Genomic DNA, 22,586 nt, shown 5'->3' on the forward strand with positions numbered 1-22,586 from the left:
TGGTTTTTCATGTTTTCTTTTATCCTAGGAACTTGGTGGTGATTCTGAGTATTGTTTTTTTCCTTAGCATTAATTTACAAAAATACACGTATTCTCCTTGTTTTGGTGGAAGCTGCAGCTGCCAATCATCTCTCAAATCCTGTGGGTAGCTGCTAAGCTGTAGTTCAGAGGAATGTCACAATCATACCACTGGGGAGAAAGAATAAGCACAGTGCTTATTAGGTGCCAAGCTGGGGGTGCCTGGAGGAAGAAACCTCTGTTGGCTCTTGGTGTCATGTGTGCCTCTAAATGATGCCACATCAGTCTGAGGATCGCTCTTAAGCCTTCTGTCCTTACTGGTATCTGTAATGCCGTTACCTCAGGAACACCTTCCTGGGCTGTTTTTACTCTTAACAGGGCTTGGCTCTGCTTCCATGCCCGGGAGTGAGTGTGACGAATGTAAAATATTTATTTTTTCAAACATTTGAACTGGGTAATTGCAGGCCCTCTCTACCCTGTTTTCCCTCAGGTCCTCTCTAGAGAATCCAGAACCACGAACTCGGGCTCGAGGAATCCAACTTTTGTCACAGGTGCTACTCCACTGTCACACCTTGCTCCTGGAGAAGGAAGGTACTGGTGTCACTAGTAGGAATGTCTTCCTGGATTGCTGAGCCCAGGTCTCCCCTATCTATTCAAGCCAACTTTACTGGCAGGGAGGGAGGGCTTAAAGTATCTATGAACTACTAATGCAAGGTCTTCATTTCTCACTGGTATATGTCGCAGAGATGATTAGAATTGAGACAAAAGACACATGGATTTCAATACAAAACGTTAGCCAGGCATGGTGGCGGGCGCCTGTGGCTACTTGGGAGGCTGAGGCAGAAATCGCTTGAACACAGGAGATGGGAGTTGCAGTGAGCGGAGATCACACCACTGAACTCCAGCCTGGATGACAGAGCGGGACTCCGTCTCCAAAAAAAGAAAGACACATGGATTTCAAATGTAGCCTTAGACTGTTTTTTCAGTGTATTTTCCCACTCTGTAAAATGAACAGAGCAGTATTTCATAGGTAAAGAGGAAAAGTAATGAAATATCAGCATGCTTTGAGGTCCTGAGGGGGAAGAAGGCCAACATCTTATCTTGTATAGCAGGTGTAGGCAAACTATAGGAAGCAGGAAGGCCACGGAAATTGCCATATTTGGGTGGACCCAGTTTCTAATGGATTGCATTTGCATATCAAAGGTTGCAGCTTGACACTAAGAGCCAGGGCTTTACAAGAAACTTTTCTGGAGATGCTTTTAAAAACAAAAACTTCCCAAGGACCCGTTTTCCTCTCTGTCTGCCTAAAATAATTTCTTAATAACTCATACAACATTCCCCCCTGTAGAGATGCCACACTAACTGCTGTTAGGGGGTTTGAGGCGATGACTCCTTCTGGCTACTTCCTACTGGAAAGGGGTGTCAAATGGGGAACAGCAGCAAGGGCTCCTCCTGGAGTTGATCTGAGAGTCCTCAGAAGAATGGCGTGTGGATATGTGATTCAGTTTACAGTACCATTTGGAGTTTGATTGCTTCAGTCTGATGAATGAATTTCCTTTCCCAGCCAACACACAAAATGATACGGCTCTAGTGAGTGGAGGAACATCAGGGTTCTTGGTCCTCATGCTGGTTTAGATAAAATGACACCGATACACGTGAAGTGGTTTTAAATAGCAGAGAGTTTAATAGGCAAGAAGGAAGGGAGAAGGAAGAAGCTCCCCTGTATAGAGGCAGAGGGAGGGAGGGCTCCAAAGCCCAGAGAGGGAATTCCTTTTGTTTTTTAGAGGCAGAGTCTCACTGTGTTGCTCAGGCTGGCCTTAAACCCCTGGGCTTAAATGATCCTCCCACCTCAGCCTCCCTAGAGGCAAGCACCACATGTGCAACCTCCAGCCTGTTTAGCGGTATAGCATAGGACGTATCTCTTGGTAAAAGAGAAAATTTGTAGTGGAACCCAAACAGAAACAGCTGTTACAGACTTAGGAAAGGAGCAGAACTATTGCGCCGTTCTCGTGCCTATGTCCATTAATGGCTGAATCTGGTTTGTGCAGTGGTACACCTGATACTGTTCTATGAGAACCGGCTGAAGGACCATCATCTTGTGATCCCATCTGTCCTGCAGGGTTTGAAGGCACTTGTGAGTTCTCCTTCATTTCATTACGTAACTTTGTTCAAGGGAGCCCTTGTCTAGTTCTCTCCTTGCGCTTTGGTTCACATGCTGAGGAGGAGATGCCCAAATGTGGGACTAAATTAGTGTTACCAGCTCTACTTCCCTTTTCCCTCTAGCGAGTAAAAGTGTACTTTGGGGGACTGGAAACCAGAGCCCGCTGGAAAGAGCTGCATAGAACTCATCAGCTTGAGAAAGATTCTCACTATTAGTACTTATTCCTCAACCAGGGTGCTGTGATTCTTACAGTAGCTAATTAGGCCTGTTGTAGGGTTGTGTTTTGGAGTCCATGCTGCAATTCCCTCAGTGTTCACATACCTTCTCCTTTCCCCCAGAGCCTGTGTGTGGCCCTGCCCCCAGGGCTGGCTGTTTCTGTGCTTAAAGCCATCTTCCAGGAAGTACATGTACAGGTGAGGGATAACAGTCATGTTGGTGTTTTCCTCTGTCTCCACCCCTTAACATAACTGGGATTCAATAACAAAAATTATTGCCTTCTAAATTCTGAATTCTTTGGGATCTTATGAATGTTTACATGCTCTTCTTCAGCATGTTTATATGCTCTTTGCTACTGGACAAGGAGAGGGATGCATGCCATTAGATCTGACCTGTATCCTCTTATACCTACAGAAAGTAAGGCATCCATCCATCAGGCAGGTTTGGATTATTGGCACCACTGCTGTGCTGCTGAGTCAATAGCATACCCTTTCTCTGTAGTTTCTCTTAGATTGATCTTATGCTGGTATAAGGAGCACTGTTCACTTAGAGATTATGAAGCAGGAACTAGCTGTGTCAGCTGAGGTATTCTTTGAGCACTTTCTTCACTTCTTTCTCCCCCACCCACAAGTCCCTGCCACAGGTGGACCGACACACAGTCTACAATATCATCACCAATTTTATGCGAACCCGGGAAGAAGGTAAGAGGCAGAGCCTTCTGGGAAATGTCAAAAGCAAGCACATCCTACTTTTTCCCCTATTTGTAGGACTTATTTTACCTGGGGTTATATAGAAGAGCTGGTATCCTGAGAGAGAATGATAAAGGGAAAGGGGGAGTCCGCTCCCTCCCCAGTGAAGTAAAAGAAGGGTAGAGTTTGTTTTAGCCAGTGTTTTAAATTCTTACCTCCACAGCAACGTGTATATTGTTGCACATCTCTTCACTGAGTACTTTCTTGGAATGGAAAAAGGGTCAGCCTTGAAAGGAAAAGGGAAGCAGTGATAACAGAGGGAGAATACAGGCCAGGAGAAAGCCCATACTTTCTGTGCTGTGGGACAATATAGTAACCTTATTCTCTCCTTCCCAGAGCTAAAGAGCCTAGGAGCTGACTTCACCTTTGGCTTCATCCAGGTGATGGATGGAGAAAAGGATCCCCGTAATCTTCTGGTGGCCTTCCGCATCGTCCATGACCTCATCTCCAGGGACTATAGCCTCGGTACATCGTGGTAGCCATGATTAGCTGGTTGGAGCTTTATCAGGTGAATGAAGCTGATAAGCCAACCTCATTCTTTCTCTGTTGCCACAGGACCCTTTGTGGAGGAGTTGTTTGAAGTGACATCCTGTTATTTCCCTATCGATTTTACCCCTGTAAGTAGCACCTTTGTTGATTGATCATGTATTTGTTGAGTATCTGCTATGTGCCAAGCCCTGTTCTGGGCACTGAGGGTACAGGTTACCAAAATAGACATCCCTGCCCGCATTATTTTATTTTTTAATAAACTAGGAAGTGGAAAAGCGTTTGACATATGAGGAATGATTCAAAGCAGCGTGTATTTGGGCGAATTCTTAAGCTCCTTAACACTGTATTTAGTGCTGAAGGCTACAGGATTGCAAAACACTGTCCCTGCCCTTGAAGGCTGAAACATTTTAAGTAACAGTAGATTAGGTAGGAAAATGAGTAGTGCTATAGCTGTTCAGAGAAGACGAGTTCAGTGTGAGCTAGAGTAGGCAGGAACTGACTTCGCAATTAAGATAGGATTTCAGCTGGTTTGTAGGGGATGCATAAGATATGATTCTGGAGTTGGATAGGGCATCTCAGGCTATAGAAACAAAGTGACAAAACAAAGAAGGCACAGTTGTGCACAGTGTACACAAGGTATTTGCTCTGACCCTCTTGGGCCTTCCTCCCACTCTGCAGTTGAGTTCCCTTCTACTGCCAAATACTCAGAGTTTCATCACAATGTGGGTGTGTGTGCTGCAAGCATTAGTGGTTTGAAAGAAATAAAAGGCATTCTGTTGCAGCATGCCAAACAGCATATTGACCCTCACTGCCTTCATAGTGACACCACCATCTTTGCTGTAGGGAATTTCTTTCCAGCTTATTTCAGTTGACATTATGTTACTGGGGACCACCTCTCTCCCGAAATGAATCTTTTCATCTCTTTCATAATCAGAATTCTTATTCTAACTCTATACCCTTGAAATCTTGAAAGATCTGTCTCAGCCACCACATTCTTCTGTTTTCACTTCGGTTTGTGTGGTTTTTTGGTTTGGTTTGGTTTGGTTTTTGCTTTTTTGAGACAGAGTCTTGCTCTGTCGCCCAGGCTGGAGTCCAGTGGTGCGATCTCAACTCACTGCAACCTCTGCCTTCCGGGTTCAAGCAGTTATCTGCCTCGGCCTCCCAAGTAGCTGGGATTATAGGTGCCTGCCACCACAGCCGGCTAATTTTTTTTGTATTTTTAGTAGAAATGGGGTTTCACCATCTTGACCAGGCTGGTCTTGAACCCCTGAGTTCATGATCCACCTGCGTCAGCCTCCCAAAGTGCTGGGATTACAGGTGTGGGCCACCATGTCCAGCCTTTACTTTGTTTTATTTTGTGTTTTGTGTTGGTTTTGAAAAGATAATTCATTCACATGATCCAAAGTCCAAAAGGGTGAGAAATCTCCCTACCATCTTTTTTTCTTCATAATCAACCAAGTTATCAGTTATGTTTGTATCTTTACAGAGCTTTTTCATCTATATATAAGCAAATGCCTTAACACCACCCCCCTAAAATCATAGTGTATGCACATGCGGGCATGTACACACACACACATTTCTCCTATACTTTGCTTTTTTCACTGAACAGTATGTCTTGGAGAGTGTTCCATGTCAGTATATAAGTTAGTATTTCATTCTTTATGGCTCCATAATATTCCTTTGACCAGAAATAACGAATTTATTTCACTAGTCCTCTGTGGATTGTTGCTAATCTTTTGCTGTTATGAGCAGTGCTACAACTTTCATACATGGGTATAATGATAGAACAAATTCCTAAAAGAAATTGCTAGGTCAAAGAATATATGCATTTATAATTTGGGGGAGAGGAACAGTATTTCATCCAATTTTTGAAAGATTATACAATGAGCACGATTCAACATTTAAAGGGTAGATAATTAAACTCCTTTCATACCCCTTTACTGCCACTGTCCATTTTCCGATTGGAAACAATCACTGTTCACAGCTGTTTATTTTCACAGCGATAATCTAGGCAAAATAAACTTACAGATAATGTTAGGAAAGTTTCTCTCATTCAAGCAGATTTTTGTATGTTGTTCTGCACTGCAGTCTGTCAGAAGCAGAAAGCTCTTGTCAAGGTATTAATTAAAACAGAGGCACCTGGCTTTAGTGTAACAATTTGAGTTACAGATATTCTTTGTCTTACAAATCAGGGTTTTTATTGTTGTTGGTTCTGTTTTGTTTCGTTTTTGAGACAGGGTCTCACTCTGTTGCCCAAGCTGGAGTGCAATAGCACAATCCTTGCTCACTGCAACCCCTGCCTCCTGGGTTTAGGTGACTCTTGTGCCTCAGCCACCTGAATAGCTGGGATTACAGTACGTGCCACCATGCTTGACTAATTTTTTATATATATATATTTTTAGTAGAGATGGGGTTTTGCCATGCTATCCAGGTTGGTCTCGAACTCCTCACCTCAACTGATCTACCTGCCTCAGCCTCCCAGAGTGCCAGAATTATATGCGTGAGCCACCACGCCCAGCCACAACTCAGTGTTGATCGTGTGCCATCATAGTGGATCTGATCAGTTTAAGGTTCAGTTTCTTCACTATGCTTATATGCTCACTCTAAGAAGAGGCTGGCAAACTTTTTCTTTCTTTTCTTTTCTTTTCTTTTTTTTTTTTTTTTTTTTTTTTGAGGCAGGCTGGAGTGTAGTGGCACCATCACGGCTCACTGCAGCCTCCACCTCCCTGGACTCTGGTACTCTGGTGATCCTCCCATCCCTGCCTCCTGAGTAGCTGGAACTATAGGCACACGACACTACTCCCGACTAATTGTTGTATTTTTCTGTAGAGACAGGATTTTGCCTTGTTGCCCAGGCTGGTCTTGAATTCCTGGGCTTCCACCTGCCTTGACTTCCCAAAGTGTTGGGATTACAGGCATAAGCCACCATGCCTGGCCAACGTTTTCTATAAAAGGCCAGACAATAGCTTTGTGGGTCATATGGTCTCCTCAACTCTGCTGTTACTGCACAAAAACAGCCTTAGACACAAGAACAGCTACAGTAGCTATATCCCAATAAACCTTTTATTATCAACACTAAACTTTGAATTTCATATAATTTTCACTTGTCACAAGATATTCTTTTGGTTTGTTTCAAACATTAAAAATGTTAAAACCATTCTTAGCCAAACAATGTCAACAGGTTGATTTTTACTCCTAATGCAGAGTAGATATTGGATCTTCCTTCACCGTCATCCTAGATTCCCTTATCATTTTTCTTGGATCAGATCTCCTATTTCCTGAGTTCACATATTCCTCATTTTGTGGTTTACCCCCTCAGTTTGGTGGTGTACTTCCTTTAGTATTTTCCTGTGAGAATGTAGGAAGAAGTGAGGATTTTTTAGATTTGTAAGCCTAAAATGTCTTCAATCTTTTCTCTCATTTTTGACATTATGGGTATGTAATTCAGGAATAGAAATTCTAGGCCAGGTGCAGTGGCTCACACCTGTAATCCAAGCACTTTAGGAGGCTGAGGTGGGAGGATCACTTGAGGTCAGGAGTTCGAGACCAGCCTGACCAACATGGTGAAATCCCGTCTCTACTAGAAATACAAAAATTAGCCAGGCATGGTGGCAGGCGCCTGTCATCCCAGATACTTGGGAGGCTGAGGCAGGAGAATTGCTTGAACCTGGGAGGTAGAGGTTACAGAGAGCTGAAATCGCACCATTGCACTCCAGCCTGGGCAACAAGAGTAAAACTCCACCTCAAAAAAAAAAAAAAAAAAAAAAAGGGAATTCTAGCTGGATACAGTTGCACATGTCTGTAGTCCCAGCTACTTGTGAGGCTGAGGCAGAACAATCACTTGAGGCCAGGAGTTTGAAGCTATAGTGCACTATGATTGCACCTGAGAAAGAGGCCAGGTACAGTAACTGACGCTTGTAATCCCAGTACTTTAGGAGGCTGAGGCGGGTGGATTGCTTGAGTTCAGGAGTTCACGACAAGCCTCGGCACCATGGCAAAACCCTGTCTATAAGAAATACAAAAATTAACTGGGTGTGGTGGTTGAGCCTGTAGCCCCTGCTACTTGGGAGGCGGAAGTGGGAGGATGGCTTGGGCTGGGGAGGCAGAGGTTACATTGAGCCAAGATCATGCCTCTGCACTCCAGCCTGGAAGACAGAACCAGACTCAGTAACCAAAAAAAAAAAAAAATTATTTTCTCCTAAGATTTTGAAGGCATTGCTACATTTAAATCTAGTTATTGGCTGGGCGTGGTGGCTCACACGTATAATCTCAACACTTTGGAAGGCCAAGGCAGGCGGATCACCTGAGGTCAGGAGTTCAAGACCAGCTGCTAGCTAACATGGTGAAACCCCATTTCTACTAAAAATACAAAAAAATTAGCCGGGCGTGGTGGCATGTGCCTGTAATCCCAGCTACTTGGGAGGCTGAGGCAGGAGAATTGCTTGAATCCTGGAGGCAGAGGTTGCAGTGCAGCTTGGGTAATGAGCAAAACTCCATCTCAAATAAATAAATAAATAAGTCTAGTTATCTAGTTTTCATTTGCTGTGGAGAAGTCTGAGTTTCTTCTGTTTCATAAACTTCGTATGTACCATTTTTTTCTTCCTCTCTAGAAACTGGTAAGTTTGGTTCTCCCCAATATATTGAAACTTCACAGTGATGTGCCTTGGTATTGGTCTATTTCATGCACTGTGTTGGGCACTTAGTAGGCCCTGTCAGTAGTAACTCATGTCCATTAGTCCTATAAATTTCTCTTGAATTCTTTAATTGATGATTTCTTCCCCTCTCTTTTCTCTGTTCCTTCATTTTGGAACTCTCATTAATCTTTTGTTGGACCTCTGATTTTCTGACCTTTTGTTTTCTATTTTGTACCTCTGTCTTTTTGTTACTTTATAAGACAATTCCACAGTTTTATCTTTTCTATCAAAGTTTGCAGTCATGAAAACAAAAACCAGGCCAGGCTCGGTGGCTTACGCCTGTAATCCCAGCACTTTGGGAGGCTGAGGCGGGTGGATCATTTGAGGTCAGGAGTTCCACACCAGCCTGGCCAACGTGGCGAAACCCCATATCTACAAAAAATACAAAAATTAGCCGGGTGTGTTGGCGCACCTGTAACCCCAGCTACTTGGGAGGCTGAGACATGAGCATCACTTGAACCTAGGAGGTGGAGGTTGCAGTGAGCCAAGATTGAGCCACTGCAATCCAGCATGGGTGACAGAGTAAGACTCCATCTCAAAAAAAAAAAAAAAAAAAATAGTAAATGCCTTCTTTTACTGTGTTTTTGGTGGAGTTTGCGAAGAGGAAAAGGAAAACCTGATTTATGTTTTCAATCTGTCGTCTTGGTACAGAAACCATCAAGGCTTTCTGTTTTCAGAATTACAGCTTTTTATAAGGGTGAAAAAAATGGAAATGTCCATCAACAAGGAATTATTTAGATAAACTGGTACAACCACAAAATGAAATCATAGCCACTAAAACTAATGCTATGAAAGAATAATACCATAAAAATGTTCTTAATATGTTAAGTGAAAAAAATTAAAAACCGCATGTACAAAATTATTTTTAAGTATACAGAAACAGTATATACTAGCACATAGTAACAATATATATCAGAGAAGAAAGCAATACACGAGAAAGTTAAGCATGCTTATCTCTTAGTGGTGAAATGATAGAAAATGTGTAATCAGATCTTTAAAAATGCCTAAAGACAAAAGTTCCCAAGGAATACATAAAAGGTCAAGCATGTCTTCTTGCTGAGGTGTCATTATCTTACTGTCTTCCCTGATTGGGTATGAGTATCACCCTGTTCTGCAGGGTTACCAGGTTCAAGCCTGTGTTCAAGGGTGGTCTGAAATGTTACACAAACCCACAGCCCTTCTCCCTTTTCCAGCCACCTAATGACCCCCATGGTATCCAGAGAGAAGACCTCATCCTGAGTCTTCGCGCTGTGCTGGCTTCTACACCACGATTTGCTGAGGTGGGTCTAGCCAAGATTAGGGTATATAGCCTCTGCCCATAGACGGTTCTGAAGAAAGAGCAGTAAAAGCATGGAGAAAAAAAGATCTGGTATACATTTTAGGGCATGACACCCTACAAGTGTCTTGTGTGGCAGGTATCTTCAAACCTTCGATGTAGAAAACTTTACCATCTCTTCATAATCCAGAGCTGGATTTAGTGGCACACACCTATAGTCCCAGCTACTCAGGAGAGTCTGAGTGGAAAGGATCACTTAAACCCAGGAGTTCAAGTCCAGCCTGGGCAACATAGGGAGACCCCGTCCCCTCCTACACAAAAAAATAAAATAAATAAATAAACCCAATCCCTATATGGTGCTGTCTTTTAAAATTCTGTAACTTTGTCAACCTGCCTGTTTTTGAGGTAGTGGGGCTCTGGCCACTGCTTGGCAAGAAAGTTAGCTCACAATCATAGCTCCTGACTTGAATATAGCTCCTTGATGTAGTACCTGCTTCTGGGGACTTGATGTGACTGACACACCACTCATCTCAGGCTTAAGATCTTGCTTCTGCCCCACAGTTTCTGCTGCCCCTGTTGATTGAGAAAGTGGATTCTGAGGTTCTGAGTGCCAAGTTGGATTCTCTACAGACTCTGGTGAGTGATTTTTCTCCTTGCAGGACCCAGCTACCTTTTGACAAGTTAGGGGTACTAAAGGATATAGATTCTTGGATAGCCAAGGAACAGTTCGTGGGCCTCAGAAGAGGACACCCAGAATTTGGGCTTCTATGTCCACCTGAAGCCCCCAGCTGCATACTGTCATGTCCCATCCCATAGTAACTGAGGAAGGGCTGACCAGCACTCCCTCTTTAGGCTTCTATTTTATCAACCAGGGTAATCTACTTTTCTGTTCCCTGAGTAGGACTGTTAAAAATCTTCACTGGTTTTTCTGCTGAGACCAAGGCTCCTCCAGGTGCCGTTATGCTGAGGTACCTGCACATCCTGGGTGTCTGAGTGTGCACATAACTGATAGCAGCGGTTTGCTTGGCAGAATGCTTGCTGTGCTGTGTATGGACAGAAGGAGCTGAAGGACTTCCTCCCCAGCCTTTGGGCTTCTATCCGCAGAGAGGTGAGTGTTACTCAGATAAATTCACTACTATTAACTCTCAATTGTCAGGCATGAGGGGAAATAATACATCCTGTCCTTTTCCCTCTGTCATCCCCAGGGCCAAGGTATTATGCCTGGTTATTCAGGAGGCAAGCAGGGGGACATAATTCTAGTTGAATGACGAGAGAGAGTCCCTATGTGACGGTCAGCTGCTTGGTAAGAGCAGTTGATCACCTTTGCACATTACCTACTTCTTGTCCTTCTGTGGCAAGGAGTGCAGGTCATGGTGCCTCTGGCACCGTGGTGAATAGAAAGGTGAGCAGAGCCACTGCTCAGAGTTGGCTTTCTGTTTCTCAGAAAGTATGTGTCTCTGTCCTGAGTGTGACTAAGGACTTGGTAAGAACACACCAGTGAGAAGACACTCAGTTGACGTGTTAATTTCCATTTCTGTGTCCTAGAGGTTCTCACTCTCTTCTCCAACAAGGAAATAGGCAGTGGATTGATGGGGTCTCATCTGGTGCAGGCTCACCTCAGTAGCCATGGGATCCCTCCCTGACAGGTGTTCCAGACGGCAAGTGAGCGGGTGGAGGCAGAGGGCCTGGCGGCCCTCCACTCCCTGACTGCGTGTTTGTCTCGTTCTGTGCTGAGGGCTGACGCTGAGGACCTCCTTGACTCCTTCCTTAGCAACATTCTACAGGGTAATGGGGCTATGGCAGCCAGGAAGGGGGAGTGAGCACAGTAGAAATGACATTCCTTGCCCAGGTGCGGTGGCTCACGCCTGTAGTCCCTGAACTTTAGGAGGCCGAGGCGGGTGGTCAGGAGTTCAAGACCAGCCTGGCCAACATGGTGAAACCTCGTCTCTACTAAAAATACAAAAATTAGCCAGGCGTGGTGGTGGGCACCTGTAATCCCAGCTACTCAGGAGGCTGAGGCAGGAGAATCGCTTGAAACTGGAAGGCAGAGGTTGCAGTGAGCTGAGATCGCATCACTGCATTCCAGCCTGGGCAACAAGAGCAAAACTCCGTCTCAAATTAAAAAAAAAAAAAATGACATTCCTTAAGAGCCAGTGACCTTTCTTGTTTAGCCCCAGCATATTTGGTGATTTGGGGGCGATACCCCTACTCTGAATTGAAAACAATTTGAATGTTAACTGCTTGTAAACTGTCATGGGTCTCAGTCTCCAACCTCTGTGGACTGTAGGGGAGTCAGGCACCATTTGGCCTCCTCCCCAGGTCTGTGATGTGCTGCTTCTCTAGACTGCAGGCACCACCTGTGTGAACCAGACATGAAACTGGTGTGGCCTAGTGCCAAGCTGTTGCAGGCAGCTGCAGGTGCATCTGCCCGGGCCTGTGACTATATCACCAGCAATGTACTGCCTTTACTGCTGGAACAGTTCCACAAGCACAGTCAGGTAAGGGAGCAGAATCTTTGGGGGAATGATGGGACCTGTGTGCTAGGTTCCCTTTCTCAGAGAGCTAAGTTTTAGCTGGGGCCGACATAGTAGATCGTGGGTTTTGCTCCCATTGGCTGCTGCTGCTGCTTCCCTTACTCACTTTTTCCCTGTCTCTTACATAAAAGGATCATTCTCCCAAGAAGGGAGGATTGCTTGAAGCCAGGAGTTCAAGATGAGCCTGGGCAACAAAGCGAGATCCCATCTCTAAAAAACAAAATTTTTTTTTAATTAGCCAAGCAGGACATGCTGGTTCATGCCTGTAATCCCAGCACTTTGGGAGGCCAAGGCAGGAGAATCACTTGAGGCTAGGATTTAAAGACCAGCTTGGGCAACATAGCAAGACCACATCTCTACAAAAAAAAAAAAAAAAATTTAAATTAGCTGTATAAGGTGGCACGCATCTGTAGTCGCAGCTACTCAGGAGGCTGAGGCGAGAGAATCACTTGAACCTAGGAGGTCGGGGCTGCAGTGAGCTATAATCATGCTGCTGTATTCCAGCCTGACTGTGGCAGAGCAAAGCCCCCATCTCTTGGAAGAAAGAAAGGTTTCTCCCTACATCCAGAGTAGCAGGATTGAAATCCCTTAAAATATTCTTTGACTCCAGTACCCCTTGAAACATTACAGAGCAGCCAGCGGCGGACAATCCTTGAAATGCTCCTGGGTTTCTTGAAGCTGCAGCAGAAATGGACCTCTGAAGACAAAGGTGAGGTTGCCTTCCATTGCAGTGCTCTGGGGACTGTTGAACACTGCAGACTATAAAGGACAGCAGGGCAAAGAGTGCTGTGGAAAAGTAGTCTAGAACAATGGTCCTATTCTGAGGTTGTAGCACAAGAGAACACTTAACAGATGAGATGGATGAGATCTGTTTATTTTTCCAGTGTGCTTCCTGGATACCCAATGGATTAAGCTCTTTAAATCTGCCCCAGGAGGCGGGGCATGGTGGCTCACACCTATAATCCCAGCACTTTGGTAGGCTAAGGCAGGTGGAAAACTTGAGGTCAGAAGTTCGAGACCAGCCTGGCCAATATGGTGAAAAACCCTGTCTCTACTAAAAATACAAAAATTAGCCAGGTATGTTGGCACATGCCTGTAATTCCAGCTACTCAGGAGGCTGAGGCAGGAGAATAGCTTGAACCTGGGAGGCAGAGGATGCAGTGAGCCGAGATTGTGCCACTGCACTCCAGCCTGCGCAACAGAGACCTTGTCTCAAAAAAAAAATCTACCCCAGGTTGTCTGTATATCACAGCTTAGTCAGGGATATGGAATGTAATGGCTTCCTTCTAACCTGGCCTCTGTCTCTCCCTAGATCAAAGGCCTCTGAATGCCTTCAAGGACCAGCTGTGCTCACTGGTATTCATGGCCGTAACAGACCCCAGCACCCAGCTTCAGCTTGTTGGCATCCGTACACTCACAGTCTTGGGTGCCCAGCCAGGTACATCTTAAGGGAAAGAGAGAAGAGAAGGATATTGGTCCTTTTCTTGTAAGGCTGCCTTAGTGAAAAGCAGCCTTACTATCCTGTTCTCACTGCAACTCTGGATGATTTGGGATTTCTAATAAGAGGTTGGAAGGGTTGTGATGGCTGCAGGGGAAGAAAGATGAGATTCATGTTCGCTTCTAACTACAGATCTCCTATCTTCTGAGGACTTGGAGCTGGCAGTGGGTCACCTGTACAGACTGAGCTTCCTGGAGGAGGATTCCCAGAGTTGGTGAGAATTTAAAGCAGTGAGATATAGAGCACGCTGTTCCCTGCCTCTGTATTGGCAGCAACAGATCAAGCTAGGACCAGGGCTCTGTGCTTCTGACCCTTGGCTCTCCTTAGGGGAGGTGAGCTCTGTGTTAGGCTCTGGCTGCTAACCGGTTGGAGAGAGGTAGGACTGCTCTCTTCTTAGGCTTTAAGAAACTCTGTCAAACTCAGTGGTGTAGGTACTTGAGTTCTACTCTTTAGTAAGGAGGTGTTGGGAGCTCACACTCCTGAATCTGCCTAATATCAGACCTAGGCAAGAGAGCTGTGAGCCAAGGCTCAGCTATTGCTCATCTGCTTTGCGCCTCCAGCAGGGTGGCAGCACTGGAAGCATCAGGAACCCTGGCTGCTCTCTACCCTGTGGCCTTCAGCAGCCACCTCGTACCCAAGCTCGCTGAGGAGCTGCGTGTAGGTATGTGTCTCTAATCCTCTGTGGCCCATCCCTTCCCAGCAAGGCTTTGGGGCCTTCGTGCTTGCTATCACACAGTGAACCTTCATCTTATGGGTTGCTTTCAGGGGAGTCAAATTTGACTAAAGGAGATGAGCCCACCCAATGCTCCCGGCATCTGTGCTGTCTGCAAGCCTTGTCAGCTGTATCAACACATCCCAGCATCGTCAAGGAGACACTGCCTCTGCTGCTGCAGCATCTCTGGCAGGTGAACAGAGGTAACTACTAGGAATAATAACCAAGGGACTGGGCTGAATGGGGAGCTGTAGTCAAGTTTGGAGTTGATGCCTCTAAGGCAGTGGTTCTAGCTGTAGCTATACATAAGAGTAACACAATCAACTCTTTTAAAAGAAAAAAAATACTGATGCCTGCGTCCAACTAAATCAGTCTCTGAGGAGAGATGGGACTTGGGCAATAGTACTGTTAAGAGTACTCAGCCAGGGCCGCCGCTCATGCCTATAATCTCAGCACTTTGGGAGGCCAAGACCAGTGAATCACTTGAGGTCAGGAATTTGAGACCAACTTAGCCAACGTGGAGAAACCCCGTCTCTACTAAAAATACAAAAAAATTAGCTGGGCATGGTGGCATGTGCCTATAATCCCAGCTACTAGGGAGGCTGAGGCAGGAGAATCTCTTGAACCTGGGAGGCGGAGGTTGCAGTGACCTGAGATTGCACCACTGCACTCCAGCCTGGCCAGCATGAGCGATAGAGTGAAACTCTGTCTCAAAAGAAAAAAAGGGCTGGGCATAGTGCCTCACGCCTGTAATCCCAGCACTTTGGGAAGCTGAGGCGGGCAGATCACAAAGTCAGGAGTTGGAGACCAGCCTGGCCAATATGGTGCAACCCTGTCTCTACTAACAATTTTCTGGGTGTGGTGGCAGGCACCTGTAATTCCAGCTACTCGGGAGGCTGAGGCAGGATAATCATTTGAACCTGGGAGGGGGAGTCTGCAGTGAGCCAAGATCGTGACGTTGCACTCCAGCCTGGGCAGACAGGGTGAGACTCCGTCTCAAAAAAAAAAAAAAAAAAAAAAAAAAAAGTGCCGGGCCAGGTGTGGTGGCTTACGCCTGTAATCCCAGCACTTTGGGAGGCCAAAGCTGATGGATCAGTTGAGCTCAGGAGTTTTGAGACCTGAACAGCCTGTGCAACATGGCAAAACCCCATCTCTACAAAAAATACAAAAATTAGCCAGGAGCAGTAGCATGGACCTATAGTCTCAGCTACTTGGGAGGCTAAGGCAGGAGAATCACTTTGAGCCCAGGAGGTGCAGGTTGGAGCAAGCCGAGATTGCTTCACTGCACTCCAGCCTGACCTGGGCAACAGGAGTAAAGCCCTGTCTCCAAAAAAAAAAAAAAGAGTACCTAGGTCATTTTCATGTGGGGCAGAATTGAGAGGCATCACCCTAAGGCCATGGTGCTCAAAAGATGGTCTGTTAACCAGCAGCATGGGCGTCATCTGGGAGCTTGTTAGAAGTGCAGAATCGGGCCGGGCGCGGTGGCTCAAGCCTGTAATCCCAGCACTTTGGGAGGCGGAGACGGGCGGATCACGAGGTCAGGAGATCGAGACCATCCTGGCTAACACGGTGAAACCCCGTCTCTACTAAAAAATACAAAAAACTAGCCGGGCGTGGTGGCGGGCGCCTGTAGTCCCAGCTACTCGGGAGGCTGAGGCAGGAGAATGGCGTGAACCCGGGAGGCGGAGCTTGCAGTGAGCTGAGATCCGGCCACTGCACTCCAGCCTGGGCGACAGAGCGAGACTCCGTCTCAAAAAAAAAAAAAAAAAAAAAAAAAGAAGTGCAGAATCTCAGGCCCTCACTGATCAGAATCTGCATTTTAACAGTGTCCCCTGGTAACTCGGAGACCGTTGAGTTTGAGAAGCACTGCTCCAAGGCAAAAGTGACAGCAGCCTGCCCTGTGGGTAGATTCAGACCTGCCGTGGTTGATCCAGCAGCTGTTACATAGTAGAATGAATACTAGACTTGGATTATAACTTGAGCTTGATTCCTGACTTTGTACTTCCTGTGACCCTGGAAAAGCCACTGATCATTTATTTCATCGTGCCTCCATGTCCTCCTCTATAGAGTGAGGGAAATTATACTTCTAGGGTTGTTACGAAAAATAAGGGGAGAATATATACAAGTGTTTCTGCTGCAGAGCCTGGAACAGAGCAAGTCTCAACTATGAAGTCTGAATAGATCAGAAAGAACAGCCAGGAGAATAAAGTGACTCAGCTTTTTAATAAGGCACTCTTGGTCTCTTCAGTCACTCATCTTTGTTCTTCTCATCTGCTGTGTATTGGAAATACCTGAAAGTGCTTTTAAGAAAACCTTACAGAGAACACTTTCTCACCAACAGGGAATATGGTTGCACAATCCAGTGACGTTATTGCTGTCTGTCAGAGCCTCAAACAGATGGCAGAAAAATGTCAGCAGGACCCTGAGAGCTGCTGGTATTTCCACCAGACAGCTATACCTTGCCTGCTTGCCTTGGCTGTGCAGGCCTCTATGCCAGGTAACTTTCCACCTCTCCTTCCTGGCCTTTGGGAACTCTGCCCTCTGCTGGTGTTGAACACCACTGCCACCCTCTGGGTATTGGTACTGTGTTTTGTATCATCAGAGGTTTATTTTGAATCCTTTGTCCTCAGAGTGAGATTTCATTTCATAGCAAAGGGTGCCACCCTGACCAATGGCAGGAACCAAAATCCACTAGTGTTAGCAACGTTCAAAAGAATGCACACCTTTTCCCCTTGAAGTGCTATGTGATTAGTTTACTTAGAATTGGACTCCGGAGTCAAGCCCACCTGGTTGGGTTTCAGCCTCAGCTCTACCACGTGCTAATTTAGGTGAAGCTATTCAGCCTTTCCAAGCCTCAATTTCCTCACTTGTAAGATGGGAGATAGAGTACCGTCTAGGCTGGCACCATGGTTCACACCTGTAATCCCAGCACTTCAGGAGGCCAAGATAGGAGGATCACTTGAGTCCAGGAGTTTTGAGACCAGCCTGGGCAACACAGGGGACCCTGTTCCTACAAATAGTCAGGCATAGTGGTGCATACCTATAATCCCAGCTGCTCAAGAGGCTGAGGTGGGAGGATAACCTGAGCCCAGGAGTTCAAGGCTGCAGTGAGCCATGATTGTGCCTCTGCACTCAAGCCTGGGTGACAGAGCGAGATCCTGTTCCTGTCTCAAAAAAAAAAAAAAGAAAAACTTTCACAGGGTAGTTGGTAAGGACTAAATAAGATAGTGTGTAGTACCTGCCACACAGGAAGTACTCAGTATATGATAGTTGCTATAAATAATAAGGACTCATGAAGATAAATGCATGTTTTTAATTTTTTCAGAAACCAACATTACTTTGCATCTCCATGGACACCAGGGACAACATATCTATTTCTTATATTAAGAATGTTCATCTTAGCTATCCTTCTTTCCCACTGTTGGCCTAGTCTAAGGACTATGCCGAGTTCTCAAGAGCGCTCTGTGGCCCCAGGTCAGACCACTCCTGTTTCTGGTGCCCTGCTGGTTCTCAGGACTACAGCACTACCAGAGGCCAAATTAAGAACTGCTGTCATGGCTAGAGTCAAGCCCCAGAGTCAGTGATGGTGACAGAACCCAATCATCCATTTCTTGAACCCGTCATGGTCTTGTGATTGTGTGCGTGTGTATGTTTTGCAGAGAAGGAGCCCTCAGTTCTGAAAAAAGTACTGTTGGAGGATGAGGTGTTGGCTGCCATGGTGTCTGTCATTGGCACTGCTACCACCCACCTGAGCCCTGAGTAAGTATAATCATGGATGTGGCCTGAACCCAGGGAGGATAGCATTCTTGGGAAGAAGCAATAGGTAGCTGCCTTGTCAGCTGTCCTTTTACCTATATGTAAATGTGGGTGCAGTTAATTGTCTTGTAAGTTTTGCTGACAAAAGGAAGGGGCTCTTAGCACCATGGACTATGAGGGTGGGAAGCCATGGACCAGTGGTTCTTAGCTGCAGATGGGCTTAAGAATTACCTGTAGGGCATTTTAAAACATACCTTAACTTCCCAGATGGGAACCTGAATATAAATAATTACTGGCACATAATATGTGCCAAATTAGTATTTGTTCAATGCATGAATGATCAGGGCATGTCCCATTGACTTAGTGATCCTAATTTGAACCCCAGGTTGAAAAGCATGTCTGTGGAGGAGAGGGCTGCTTTAGAATCCTAGCTCCTTGGTCATACCTAGTACTCTGCCCCCAGGTTAGCTGCGCAGAGTGTCACACACATTGTGCCCCTCTTCTTGGATGGCAAGGTCTCCTTTCTGCCTGAAAACAGCTTCCCGAGCCGATTCCAGCCATTCCAGGTGACAGTCTTAGAACTTACATCCTTCAAGCTGGTTTTTTTAGGGCTAATCTGGAATGGGTAGAGGGGCAGACAAGCCTATTACTGGCAGGCTTGATCGGGCTCTGCTTCCTTTATAGGATGATGCCTCGGGGCAGAGGCGGCTGATTGCACTGCTTATGGCCTTTGTCTGCTCCCTGCCTCGAAATGTAAGTGAGCACATTTGGGAAGTACCGTTATTTAACCTTGACAAGGGGAAATGGATCCCAGGTGACTTTGGGTTGAAATTTGCCACAGGCTAAGCTGATCTTTTACTTCCCCCACCAGAGAAGTTAGTTCTTATCCATCCCGGTCCCTGCTGCCACTGTGTACTGGTTCTCTTGGAGTTCAGGTGTTCTCTGGGTCCATTACATGGCCAGGTTTTCTGTAGGTGGAAATCCCTCAGCTGAACCAACTCATGCGGGAGCTTTTGGAACTGAGCTGCTGCCACAGCTGCCCCTTTTCTTCTACTGCTGCTGCCAAGTGCTTTGCAGGACTCCTCAACAAGCACCCTGCAGGTACTGAGATCAGACTGTATAAGGAGCCTCCCACAATCAACTACCCGTGAAATCTTATAGCTCAGTCCTCATTCTCTTTTTAAAAGGAGCTTGCTAATAACATTAATAGGGCTTCAACTGCTCAAGCACTGTCCTGGGACTGCCCGTGGGAAAAGCATCAAGACCACAGTTGGGCAGAGCTTTATAGTACCTAAGAAGAGAAGGGAGCACAAAGAATCTAGTTCTGCCATCCTATTCCCTACAGTGGGGCTAGTGACAACCCTCTCTTTTCAAATGGCAGCACCTCTGTATTACGAGAATACCAGGCTCTTATGCAGGTGTCCAATCATTTTGTCCACAGGCAAAAATGGTATTTTCCCTTTCTAACAGCTTCTCAGGGAGCTCTGCACTTAAGTGATTTGCATCCTTCATTGTTAAAGGGCAAATGTGTAGCCTTTATGTCACCATTTCCTCTCCTTTTTAGGGCAACAGCTGGATGAATTCCTACAGCTGGCTGTGGACAAAGTGGAGGCTGGCCTGGGCTCTGGGCCCTGTCGTAGTCAGGCCTTCACTCTTCTTCTCTGGGTAAGGAATTGGAGTAGAGTCTGTTTAGACAGAGAGGCAGTTATGTCTGGTTAAATAAAATGTCCCTGTTTGACCCTAAACTATAAACATCTATGTCTCGGGGTTCTGGGGTTTGAGTGTCATTCCCCAGTTGCTCTCTGTGTCTCTAATTACAGGTAACAAAGGCCCTCGTGCTCAGATACCATCCTCTCAGCTCCTGCCTTACAGCCCGGGTACGTCCTTTCTGGAGACAGGAGAACCCGGGACCTAAACAAACTTTCCTGTTGCTCCTATTCCTCCCAAGGACTTCCATCCTCCTCTGTGTGGGTTTTTTTTTTTTTTTTTTTGGAGACAGGGTCTCACTGTCACCCAGGCTGGAGTGCAATGGTGCGATCACAGCTCACTCCAGCCTCAACCTCCATAGGTTCGGTGATCCTCCCACTTCAGCCTCCCAAGTAGCTGGGACTACAGGAGCACCCCACACCCAGCTAATTTTTGTATTTTTTGTAACAACTGGGTCTGGCCATGTTGCCCAGACTTCTAGGCTCAAGCAGTCCACCTGCCTTGGCTTCCCAAAGTGCTAGGATTATAGACATGAGCCTACCAGCCCCATTCTCATCTTTGGCACTTAAGATTCTTCTTCCCTGATGTACCTCAAAGGCTCTTTTTTCTCCAGCTCATGGACCTCCTGAATGACCCAGAATTAGGTCCAGCAGCAGCTGATGGCTTCTCTCTGCTCATGTCTGACTGCACTGATGTGTTGACTCGTGCTGGCCATGCTGAAGTGCGGATCATGTTCCGCCAGCGGTTCTTCACCGATAATGTGCCTGCTTTGGTCCAGGGCTTCCATGCTGCTCCCCAAGGTGAGGAGTCTGAAAGAAAGGCCCCACATACACACACCTCTCCTTTGCTTGGCCACATTCCCCAAGATAATTTAGGAGCCACTTGCTTCTTTAGAGCTATATTGTGGTCTGTGCCTAGAAGACTAAACTTCTAGATTCTTGTCCCACTTCTTCCTTTGATGGGTGTATCTTGCTTATTCTGAGCGTGAAGGACTTTTTTACTCCTTTGTAGGCTGATGTCTCAGCCTCATCACAGATCGGGATTGAATTCTCAAGCTATATATCGAAGTCCAATTTCTCTTCTAAGCCTTTCCATTTTTTACAGATGTGAAGCCAAACTACTTGAAGGGTCTTTCTCATGTACTTAACAGGCTGCCTAAGCCTGTGCTCTTGCCAGAGCTGCCCACGGTAAGTCCTGCAGGCAGAGCTTCTAAGCAAAGGACAAAGCTATTCTTCCTCAGATGGGGCTAGAAAGAGGAGGGGACAAGAACCAGGATCTTCACAATGTGGCCATCCCCCACCTTGCCCATTGCCCCTTAGCTTCTTTCTTTGCTGCTGGAGGCCCTGTCCTGCCCTGACTGTGTGGTACAGCTCTCCACCCTCAGCTGCCTTCAGCCTCTTCTACTGGAAGCACCCCAAGTCATGAGTCTTCATGTGGACACCCTCGTCACCAAGTTTCTGAACCTCAGCTCTAGCCCTTCCATGGTACGTTGAGCCCCAGCAACTCTTTTAGGCACCAGCATCTCTCCCTGGGCATGCTCTCACCTCCTTGTGGTTGTGTTCCAGGCTGTCCGGATTGCCGCACTGCAATGCATGCATGCTCTCACTCGTCTGCCCACCCCTGTGGTAAGTACCTCAGGTGTCCCTCCCTGGCCTGGGAACGTCTCAGAAGAGACACGTAAGTACCTTTTTGCCTTAGTCAAGTGGGCTTGGCCACCCTGCTGTGTAATTGAGATCTGAATTACAAGGTACAGATCTTGTAATTATCGGCCCAAGGATTCTTTTCCTTGGGCCCAGAAGGTAACAGAATGGTCATCCTGCCACTTAACATCCCTTGGAATCGCTAAAGATGTTTTGCTTTCCTCAGAATATTAGTTGTACAGAATCAAAAAAGCGGTACTTTCAGCTGCCTTGGATGAGCAAGGTTGATTATATCCTCTATATCCTCTGACTCCACAGCTGCTGCCGTACAAACCACAGGTGATCCGGGCCTTAGCCAAACCCCTGGATGACAAGAAGAGACTGGTGCGCAAGGAAGCAGTGTCAGCCAGGGGGGAATGGTGAGTTTCTAGGTCCTGGGGAGAGATGGGACCAAAATGAGCCTCACCACTAATGCCGCCAACTTTCTTTCTGCCTACAGGTTTCTGCTGGGGAGTCCTGGCAGCTGAGCCCTCAGTCCTGGCCTAGACTGTTCTGACAATCTAACCTGGAATTACTATCGAGCCATCTTCCCCAAAGCAGGGAAACCACTGGCCTCTGACTGCCTTTCCCACAGACACAGCACAAATGCTAGGCCTCTGTTGCATGGCTGTACAAGGAACCTAAGAGTCCAGATTTCAAGTGCATTTGTGAAATAAGTATGTGTGAGACACTTGTGTTTGAAGAAAGATCTAGGGTCCTGGGTCTCTTGCATTGGTATGTCAGAAAAGGGGCGATATGCTGCTGAGGGGTGAGTGCATATGAGTGTGGCCCTGAGGACCAGGGCTGGCGGATGTGTGTACCTGCTGAAGAATAAAGATTTCTTTTGGTAAGGGGCTGTCAGATATCTCCCCCACCCAACATGTGCTTCATATAACCGGAGGGGCCACTGCACCAAGCTGGAGGAACAATGACAGGGACTGACCTGTAAGCCCAACACCTTAGGAGGCTGAGGCAGGCTGATCGCTTGAGGCTAGGAGTTTCAGACTAGCCCTGGCAATACAGCAAGAACCCATTTCTACAAATAATTTTTTAAAAAATTAGATTGGGCATGGTGGCCAATGCCTGTAATCCCAGCA

General features: G+C 46.4%; 1 protein-coding gene across 4 annotated transcripts in view; it reads left to right on the forward strand.

Moving 5' to 3' along the window:
• The window catches only part of MMS19 (MMS19 homolog, cytosolic iron-sulfur assembly component), a 40,438-nt gene extending 18,098 nt beyond the window's left edge, over positions 1–22,340 (forward strand). The window contains exons 3-31 of one of the 4 annotated variants that reach the window (XM_010389565.2): positions 509–609; positions 2,067–2,152; positions 2,518–2,592; positions 3,027–3,096; positions 3,481–3,609; positions 3,700–3,761; positions 9,521–9,607; positions 10,165–10,239; positions 10,634–10,711; positions 11,250–11,388; positions 11,947–12,101; positions 12,768–12,846; positions 13,450–13,575; positions 13,768–13,849; positions 14,196–14,296; positions 14,401–14,550; positions 16,689–16,844; positions 18,007–18,106; positions 18,567–18,669; positions 18,788–18,856; positions 19,078–19,204; positions 19,668–19,768; positions 19,924–19,980; positions 20,424–20,610; positions 20,915–20,997; positions 21,130–21,294; positions 21,376–21,435; positions 21,769–21,869; positions 21,950–22,340. In XM_010389565.2, the coding sequence (XP_010387867.1) occupies positions 509–609; positions 2,067–2,152; positions 2,518–2,592; positions 3,027–3,096; positions 3,481–3,609; positions 3,700–3,761; positions 9,521–9,607; positions 10,165–10,239; positions 10,634–10,711; positions 11,250–11,388; positions 11,947–12,101; positions 12,768–12,846; positions 13,450–13,575; positions 13,768–13,849; positions 14,196–14,296; positions 14,401–14,550; positions 16,689–16,844; positions 18,007–18,106; positions 18,567–18,669; positions 18,788–18,856; positions 19,078–19,204; positions 19,668–19,768; positions 19,924–19,980; positions 20,424–20,610; positions 20,915–20,997; positions 21,130–21,294; positions 21,376–21,435; positions 21,769–21,869; positions 21,950–21,977 (2,932 nt within the window). In that variant the 3' untranslated portion in view covers positions 21,978–22,340. Of the gene's footprint in view, positions 1–508; positions 610–2,066; positions 2,153–2,517; positions 2,593–3,026; positions 3,097–3,480; positions 3,610–3,699; positions 3,762–9,520; positions 9,608–10,164; positions 10,240–10,633; positions 10,712–11,227; positions 11,389–11,946; positions 12,102–12,767; positions 12,847–13,449; positions 13,576–13,767; positions 13,850–14,195; positions 14,297–14,400; positions 14,551–16,688; positions 16,845–18,006; positions 18,107–18,566; positions 18,670–18,787; positions 18,857–19,077; positions 19,205–19,667; positions 19,769–19,923; positions 19,981–20,423; positions 20,611–20,914; positions 20,998–21,129; positions 21,295–21,375; positions 21,436–21,768; positions 21,870–21,949 lie in introns of those variants that run through there. The other 3 variants (XM_030941516.1, XM_030941517.1, XM_030941518.1) reach the window with 3 other exon arrangements.
• The last annotated feature ends 246 nt before the right edge of the window (positions 22,341–22,586 follow it).

Source organism: Rhinopithecus roxellana, chromosome 11, assembly GCF_007565055.1.
Source record: "Rhinopithecus roxellana isolate Shanxi Qingling chromosome 11, ASM756505v1, whole genome shotgun sequence".
In the NCBI taxonomy this organism is placed as follows: Eukaryota; Metazoa; Chordata; class Mammalia; order Primates; family Cercopithecidae; genus Rhinopithecus; species Rhinopithecus roxellana.